Source organism: Hipposideros armiger, unplaced genomic scaffold (genome assembly GCF_001890085.2).
Source record: "Hipposideros armiger isolate ML-2016 unplaced genomic scaffold, ASM189008v1 scaffold_1465, whole genome shotgun sequence".
NCBI lineage: Eukaryota > Metazoa > Chordata > Mammalia > Chiroptera > Hipposideridae > Hipposideros > Hipposideros armiger.
In genome coordinates this window covers 27,302-37,405 of record NW_017732815.1, presented here as the reverse complement: position 1 = coordinate 37,405, position 10,104 = coordinate 27,302, and the positions used below count along the sequence as shown (strand labels likewise).

General features: G+C 33.7%; 1 protein-coding gene across 1 annotated transcript in view; it reads right to left on the bottom strand.

Annotated features, from left to right (window-relative positions):
• Window positions 1–10,104, bottom strand: part of LOC109377589 (dynein heavy chain 7, axonemal-like) — a gene marked incomplete at its 5' end in the record, with an annotated part of 115,723 nt that overhangs the window by 79,094 nt on the left and 26,525 nt on the right. The window contains 3 exons of the mRNA XM_019633989.1: window positions 271–463; window positions 6,379–6,571; window positions 7,319–7,533. Coding sequence (XP_019489534.1) covers window positions 271–463; window positions 6,379–6,571; window positions 7,319–7,533 — 601 coding nt within the window. The remainder of the gene's footprint in view (window positions 1–270; window positions 464–6,378; window positions 6,572–7,318; window positions 7,534–10,104) is intronic.

Here is a 10,104-nt window from a genome sequence, read left to right as displayed (position 1 = left end):
CAACTAAGACTGAAGGACAACAACTTGACTTGGAGCTGATGGGTCCTGGAAAAACACAATGTTCCCCCTTCCCCAATTCCCCAACACTGCTCCCTTCCCAATTCCTCAATAAAATCTTAAATTAATAAATTAATTAAATTAATTTCTATGTTTTAGTATTTTATAAATTCTTTTTCTGTTCCAGTAAGCCTAGTATAGCACTTTCCTCAGGGACTGGGAGTAAATTGGAATCGTAATACTCAAAAGATTGTTAGGACTCTTTTTTTTCACCTGCTGTTTCTTTGTTATCTCATTGGACATCATTTTAGCAGAGTCTAAGACTTTAATTGCACTTTCATCTTCTAAAATGTTCCCTTCTGAAGATGACAGTGTTTCCAAAATTTTTTTCTCTATATCTTTTAGCTGTTTCTTATTAGCTGCAGACTGAAGAATAAGAGCATTTCTTTCCTCTTCTAATTCTGGCCTAAAAAGATAGAAACATTTAGTCTAAATTTGTACTATTTAATCTAAATTCATATCCAAAGACTAGATATCACAATTCTGTAGACATTTAAATAATTTTTGGACATGTAATACAAAGATGACTAATATCTTTATCCTAATATAAGGGGGAAAAGTTACTTCCATTCAAATAATAACTTGAGACATTCAAGCAAAAATAAGCATTAATTGTATAAGTGTAAAATGTGGCAATAACAATACTGTAGTAAGTTTAAGAATATTTTAAGTTTATCGATATGACTCAGCCAATTATGTTAGAATAAGAACTGGAGAAGAAACTCAGAGTATGAAATTTCTTATTTATTCCTTGGCTTTGTCATATTCAGTCTCATTGCATTGTCTCTTCTACAATAGCAGACATGGAAAGAATGATTTGTCATACAACTACTTCTTCAAGCAAAAGACAGAATTGGCACTCAGCATCTTATCAAGATTGTATGAAACTTCAAAATAACATAATTCACTATGTTATAGATTATATTATGATATGGTCTCTCATGAAATTCAAATATTGGAAGTAACAAAAGTATCTCATGGTTACATATTTTCAATTATAGTTTGATGTCATGTAATAGACTACATGATAATGTTATATAAAGCTTCAAGCAAAATCAAAGACTTCCTTCAGAGAGAGGAACAAATCATAGAATACAGCCAAATTAATATAACAGACAGGAACACAAAGGCAAAGAAACAATGGAGACACCAACTATCATAAAACAAAAGATGAAATGTCTATATGAAATCCTCATATATCAATAATCACCCTAAATGTAAATGGACTGAACTCACCAATAAAAAGACACAGAATAGCAAATTGGAACAAAAAACAAAACCCAACCATATGCTTGAAGAAGAAATACATCTCACCTACAAGGACAAATACAAACTCAAAGTGAAAGGGTGGAAAACAATACTCCAAGAAATAGTATGCAGAGAAAATCAGGTGTAGCTATACTTAAATCTGATGAAACAGACTCCGGGATAAAAAAGGTAACAAGAGACAAAGATGGACATTTCATAATGATAAAGGGGACACTACAACAAGAATACATAACACTTATCAATATACATGCTCCCAATCAGGGAGCACCAAAATTTACAAAGCAAATACTAACTGAACTAAAGGAAGAAACTCACAAAAACATAATTATAGTAGGGGACCTAAATATGCCATTAATAGCTATGGCTATATCATCCAAACAGAAAATCAATAAGAAAATATCAGCCTTAAATGACACACTTGACCAAATGGACATAACTGACATTTACAGAGCCTTTCATCCTACAACACCAGACTACACATTCTTTTCTAGTGCACATGGAACATTCTCAAGTGTAGACCAGATGTTGGGAAACAAAATGAGCCTGAACAAATTTTAATTTGAAATCATAACAAGCATATTCTCCAACCACAAGGCTTGAAATTCGAGATCAATTGCAAAAACAAGCAGAAAAAAAACACAAATATGTGGAATTAAACAACATACTACTGAAGAATGACTGGGTCAAAAAAGAAATAAAAGGAGAGATTCAAAAGATACTTACAAACAAATGAGAATGAAGATACATCATATCAAAATTACTGGGACGTGGCAAAGCCGTAGTAAGAAAGAAATTTATATCATTACAGGTCTATCTCAAGAAACAAGAAAAATCCCCAATAGGCACCCTAACATTACATCTTACAGAAAAAGAAGAACAAAAGAAACCCAAAGTAAGCAAAAGGAAAAAAATAATAAAAATTGGAGCACAATGAAGTGAAACAGAGAACAAAAAGACAATAAAAATTCCTAATGCAACAAAGAGCTGGTTCTTTAAAAGATTAATAAAATTAACAAATCCCTGGATAGACTCACTAAGCAAAAAAAAAAAAAAAGACACAAATAAACAAAATCAGAAATGAAAGAAAAGTCATGATGAATACCACAGAAATACAAAGAATCATATGAGAATACTGTGAAGGACTATATAACACTAAATTCAATAACCTAGAAGAAATGTACAAGAAATATATAAACCTTCCCAGGCTGAATCATGAAGAACTGGAAAATCTAAATAGACTGATCAACTGTAAGGAAATTGAAACAAGCATCCAAATCTCCCCAAAAGCAAAAATCCAGGACCAGGTGTCTTCACTAGGGAATTCTACCAAACATTCAAAGAGGATTTAATATCTGTCCTCAAACTCTTCCTAAAAAATTGAAGAAGAGGGAATACTTCCTATTTCATTTTATTAGAACAACATTACCCTGATACCAAAACCTGGTAAGGATAACACAAAAAAGAAACTACAGGCCAATATCTCTGATGAATGCAGATGCAAAAATCCTAAGCAAAATGCAGGCATTGAATACAATGCATTAAAAAGATTATACATCATGATCAAGTAGGGTTCATTCCAGGGGCACAAAGATGGTTCAGCATATACAATTTGATCAATGTTATATGCCACATAAACAAAATAAAAAATAAAAATCATCTGATCCTATCAATAGATGCAGAAAAAGCATTTAACAAGATACAACTTCCATTTATGATTTAAAACACTTAATAAAATTGGTATAGAAGGAAAAGTACCTCAATATAATAAAGGCCATACCCTCAGCTATGACAAACCCTCAGGCAATATCATAGCTAATGGTGAAAAGCTGAAAGCTTTCCCTCTAAGGTCAGGAAACAAGACAGGAATATTCCCTGTCACCACTGTTATTCAACATAGTATTGGAAGTCCTAGCCAGAGAAGTTAGGCAAGAAAAAGAAATAAAAGGCATCCAAATTGGGAATAAAGAAGTCAAATTGTCACTTTTTGCAGATGACATGATCATTTATATAGAAAACCCTAAAGACTTCACTAAGAAAAAAAATTAGAAACAATAAACAAATACAGTAAAATTGCAGGATATAAAATCAATTTACAAAAATCCATCGTGTACCTATATACTAACAATGAAATTTCAGAAAAATAAACGAAAAAAACAATTCCTTTTGCCATTAAAACAAAAAGAATAAAACACCTAGGAATAAACTTAACAAAAGGTATGAAGGACCTACGCACTGAAAACTATGACATTCTTAAAAGAAATTGAAGAAGACACCAAGAAATGAAAAGATATTCTGTCTTCATGGATTGGAAAAATCAACATAGTTAAAATGGCCATATTATCCATAGCAATATATAGATAAATGCAATCCCCATCAAAATACCAATGGCAATCTTTAAACAAATAGAACAAAAAAATCATCAGATTTTTATGGCATCACAAAAGACCCCAAATAGCCACAGCAATCTGCAGAAAAAAGAACAAGGTTGTCACAGCCCCTGACTTCAATTTATACTACAAAGCGACAGTAATCAAAACAGCATGGTCCTGGCAGAAAAACAGACACACAGACCAGTGGAATAGAATTGAAAGCCCAGAAATAAATCCATATGTGTACATGGACAATTTACGACAAAGGATCCAAGAACATACAGTGGAGAGAAGAAATCTTCAACAAATGGTACTGGGAAAATTGGAAAGCTATTACAAAAGAATGAAACTAGACTTCCATCTGTCATCATATACCAAAATTAATTCAAAATGAATCAAAGACCTAAATGTAAAACCTGAAACAATAAATTCCATTGAAGAAAGCATAGGAACTAACCTTATGAACCTTGGGTTCAGAAAGAATTTTAGGACTTTGACCTCAAAGGCAATGGAAGTAAAAATAAAAATAAATAAATGGGACTATATCAAATTAAAAAGCTTTTGTACGGGCCAGCCGAGTGGCTCAGTTGGTTAAGAGCTAGCTTAAGAGTGTGAGTTCTGAGCAACAGGGCCGCCAGTTCAATTCCCACATGGGCCAGTGACATTGCGTCCGAGCTGACAACAGGTGGCAGGACAGTTCAGAAGGTGAGAGCACATGCTCCTAACAAGACTGCCTGTTCGATCATGGGCTATACCCACCCACAACTAAGACTGAGCTTGGTACCTTGAGCTGAGCTGCCACCAGGATTGCTCAGTGGATAGAGCATGGGTTCTTAACAACAAGGCTGCCAGTTCGACTTCTGCATGGGGTGGTGGCTACACCCACCCGCAACTAAGATTGTAACACAACACCTTGAGCTTAGAGGCCATGAGCTATGGACTGGCAGCCAGATGGTGACTGGCGCTCTCTACAATTAAGATTGAAGAACAACAACTTGGCTGGTCCCCCTCCCCAATTCCCTGACACTGTTCCCCTCCCTCAATTCCCCAATTTCTTTTTTTTTCTTAAGCTTTTGTATAGCCAAAAAGAACTGTCAACAAAACAAAGAGGCAACCAACTGAATGAGAGAAGATATTCACGAACAACATCTTCAATAAAGGGTTAATGTCCAAAATATATAAAGAACTCATACAAATCACAAACAAAAAAAACCAAACAATCCAATTAAAAAATGGGCAGAGGAACTGGACACTCCTCCCAAGAAGACATACAAATGGCCAACAGATATATGAAAACACGCTCAACTTCATTAGCTATTAGAGAAATGCAAATCAAAGCCACAATGAAATACCATTTCACACCTATTAGAATGGCTATTATCAACAAGACAAGGGATAACAAGTTTTGGAGAGTCTGTGGAGAAAAAGGAACCCTCATACACTGTTGGTGGGAATGTAAATTGGTGCAGCCACTATAGAAAACAGTATGGAGGCTCCTCAAAAAATTAATAGAACTACCTTATGATCCAGCAATCCTTATTCTGGGTTTCTACCCCAAAATTTGAAAACATTTATCTGTAAAGATATATGTGCCCCTCTGTTCACAGCAGCGTTATTCATGGTGGTCAAGACATGGAAACAACAAAAGTGTCTGTCTTCAATAGATGATTGGGTAAAGAAGGTATGGTACATTATATATAATGGACTATTACTTGGCAATAAGAAAAGACGAAATACTGCCATTTGTGACAACATGGATGGATTTTGAGATTATCATACTAAGCAAAATAAGTCAGAAAAAATAAATCGAGAACCACATGATTTCACTCATATGTGGGATATTAAACTAAAAGCAATAAACGAACAAAACAAACAAAAACTTACAGACATAGACAACAGTTTAGTGGTTAGAGGGTAATGGGGGCGGGGTGAAATATATGGTGATGGAAGGAGAACTGACTCTGGGTGGTGAACACACAATGCAATATTTAGATAATGTATTATAGAATTGTATACTTGAAACCTATATAATTTTAATAACTAATGTCATCCTAATATATTTAATAAAACTGAAAGATTTCCTTCAGGAAACAATTCTTTACTAGTAGCCCTCCTAGGTGTATTTGTTCTCATTTAAAAAATAACATGCTAGTAATGAAAATACACATAAATTATAGAGAAAATAGTAATAATTACCCATAATCTTAGCACCCCTGGGGAATATCATTGTTAACATTTTGGTGTATTCTTTCCCAATCTATTTTTGTATATTGGATATCCATTCATGCATTAACTTTTATTTTACAAAATATTACCCATACTACATATAACATAGTATCCTACCTTTTCGTTCTTATTCTAAGTATTTTCTTATTAACATCCTGTATATATCTTTGCACACATTCGTGATTTTGTTCATAGCATACATAGGTGACATTTTTTGGCTCAAACAATCAGATACAAGTCAGAAATTATGACATGTCACTTGAATCTACCACCCACACTAAAGGCCCTATATAACTTGGTTGATTTATAACTTGTTATAGAATGACTATTTTATAAGTATTTATAATAACAAAATATAAAATTTGACAAGGTTTCAAAATAATCACATAACGAAAGTATTAATGGCCTACAAATATTCCTTTCTAGGCCATCTGTGAGCATTTAAGAAAATACATACCTCTCCTTTGCAACAACAATACCTAGTAACTGATCTTCAAGTCCTTCTGGAGTTATCATGAAATTGAGCAAAGACAGCTTTGTAGCCAGCTCTGGCATATAGTGTGGATTTCTCATTTTTGTGGTGATATAAAATTTGAAATCAAAGGAGTACTCAATAATGACCTCACCAAGCCTGATGCAATCAATGCCACCTATGTTTCCAAAAACAAATGAATAGTAAGCAAGCCAAAGTTACACATACCTCTTTCTGCCCCCTCCCCCTAATGTTAAGGTCTTTCCCAGATTACAAGTAATTTAAAGTGGAATACAGGTGTGACAAAAGTTATATACATAGAGGCAAGTAAGCAGTTATATAGCAGAACATTCATTCTGGGGTAGTATAAGACATTTTCTCTGTTGTCATGGAGCCTTCTAAATCAAGATTCATTTTGATCTTACTTCCTCTATCAATATTCAATCATGATTCCAAAGTTATTTGTTTATGACTAAAGCTTTTAAAAGTACTAGAGTTTGGCAGAGATAAAATGTTTATAAACAGAAAAAAATAAGGTGGGCAATGTCAACCTACAGTCAATGCTGGTCCACATTGACAATTACTATTCACAATATGGACTACTTTATGTAGTCCATGGTCACAGATAAAGGAATTTCAGGCTGGCTTCAACTTCATGTTTTCTACTGAGCAACAGTCTAGAGTCTAGATAACAGTGATTAAGGCAATGAAGGGAAGGCGAGGTATTTATTTTGGAATATCTGATTCAAGTTCATTCCTGATACTTGTTCCAAATTTCCTTTCACACATTTAACAATGGCACAGAAGTTCTGAGTTATTAACACTATTATTAAACTCATGTAGTGGTTTTCTTGCCTCAAAGATAAGCCTCAAAGATAATCCAATCATTTATCAGTTCTACCAACTAATATTAACTGACTTCTACCTTGTTTAAAAGTTTGCCTGAGTAGTAAAGGCTCCAAAGATGGATCCAGTTCTTCACCAACATTTTCTAATAGAAGCGGAGTTCCAAACTGAATACAGTTTTCCAGTGTTCTCATATAGTCTGAATCTGATAGCTTAATAACACTTAGCTGATTTTCTTTCTCAGAGTTTTTGATCCACTTATTGGCTTGACCCTGGGGGTCAATCATTAAGGGCCTAGAATATAAAAAGAAAAATTCTGAGAGGAATAAATAGATATTGAGATTCCTTTAAAATTATGTAATTTAAATAATAAATATCATCACCAATCTGACAAATACAATGTGTTTCACATACAAGGATTAATCTTCACAAAAGTCCTGTGAGAAAAAGTGAAAAGGAGTCTTATTCTATTTATTTATTTACTTGAAATGAAAATATTTAGTCTCAGGGAGTGCTTTGCCGAGGGCTCCATGGTTACAAAATTAGTTCAATGTCAGAAGTAGGATCTTGTGAACCTGTAAGCTGTGCTCTTTCCAATATAACACATTCTCTTCAAGATAATTTTAATACATGACATCTGTTAGCATCATATGAACAATACTTCTATTATTTGATAAAAATTGAAAGTAAGAGATCTACTAGCCTATAATGGGTTTCCTTAGGTTATGAGTAGTCATAAACTAAGTCGTCAAGTTTAGTCTGGTATATATTTGAGATCTATTTAGGAATTTTTTTCTGTGTAAGTATAGTAAGACTGTGTTCAAGAACATATAATTCATGGTTTCAGATATCACAGCAAACAGAGGAAATGTATTCTGGAAATGAGAAAGTTATTTTATATACAACTTGCTTAGTAATTAGACTAGATGCATCAAGATTCTATTCAAAGAGACTTGTTTTCTTCCTTATACATACTTATTATTGGAAAAATACAGCATTTGTTCTTTCCATTGCAAAAAGTAAGATTTTCTGTAAATTGACATTTTAATGCTAATCAGTGTTCTTGGGAATGCCTACATCAATGTTCTCAGTAACACAATAATTAGAGATTCTTTATTATTCTAAAAGAAATCCAAAAAAAATGGATGGATCTTGAGATTATTATGCTAAGCGAAATAAGTCACACAGAAAAAGTTAAGAACCATATGATTTCACTGATATGTGAGATATAAAACTGAAAGCAACAAAGGAACAAGACAAACAAAGAAACAAAAGCTCATAGACACAGACAATAGTTTAGTGGTTACCAGAGGGTAAGGGGGAGGGGGTTAGATGAGAGTAAATGAGGTCAAATATATGGTGATGGAAAGAGAACTGACTCTGGGTGGCGAACACAGAATGTGATATATAGATGATTTGTTACAGAATTGTACACTTGAAACCTATGTAATTTTACTAACCATTGTTGCCCCAATAAATTTTAATTAAAAAAAGAAGAAAGAAATACCACTCCTACTTAATACAAACTTACATAAATATTACAAATACAATTGGAAAATTGAGTTGTTGTGTCCATCAGAGAGAGAGAAGACTGTGCCATGGTATTTGTATTCCAGTGTACCAAGTGTGGGTATGAAAATAATTCTAGTCTACATTTCAGATCCTTGGGAAGTCTGAAGAAAAAAAGCATTATTTGTCTATGCTTCTGACAGAGGTAGTAATTTGGGGGAAAACAAAGCTTTACTGTTAAGTCACCAGATTGATGTGTTAATAAACAATAGGAAAGCAGCACAGTAAGTATTTTCACCATGGGTAAAAAGTAAGCAAAGCCAGAATTTGAGATACAGACACTAAATGAGGTATTTGAAGATGGTAATTATAAAAAACTAACATTTATTGAGAAATTATCATGTCCTAAGCACTTTCTTACAACATTCCTATGAGATAACAGTTATTACTATCCTCATTTATTGATGGGGCACCTGAGGCATTGAGAGATCAAGTAAGTTACCAAAATCTCAAGATAGAAAGTGATAGAGAAAAACTTGAATCCAAATATCCTGACACCAGAGTTTGCATTGCTCTCAACCACTGCACAACATTAGACACAAACAAACCTCTAGAAACTATAAGCAACCAAAACAAGTATTGATTACTTATAAACTATGGTTCCAGCAGCATGACTGGCTAAATAACCTTGAAAATCCTTCAGCCACTTAGTACTGGTGAATAAAATATGACATTTTTTTAAATACACAGGTAACATGTATTGAAGAGATTTATACATACATACATCATACATACATACATACATACAGAAAAACACAGATGACAGAAACACAGACAAAACTGAATTCCAGAAAAGTAAGTGCATGAGCTGAAATGACAACTAGCCTTGGGAAGTTATCAGTTCTAAGGGCTTAGGGGCTCCTTGAGTCCATATGTGGCAAGAAACTGAAATTGAGACCCCTGTATGAAGCTTAAACCCACAAAAGGATTAATGAAATCATAGATAGAAAAATATCCAACTCTATGCATAAGGAGACAAGAAGAAAGTATATTGATTCCAGCTGGTAAAAAGTCCCCTGAGAATCTATAACCATGAGTATACATTTTATGTATGTGTAGGATGCAAGTTTATACTAGCTACATAACCCAGGAAACTCCAACCTGGAAAATTAATATATACTGGTCTAATAATATGCCTGGGAATCCTGGAGGAAGTAGGAACAAAACACACATTGCAGCTGGAGCAGAGCAAAAGAAAAACTTAACCCTGGGGCATGTGAGACGGGGGGGAACAGTCTTGGGCTAAAAACATTATACTTTTTTTAAGAAAAAATATTTTATTAAAATATAGCTAAC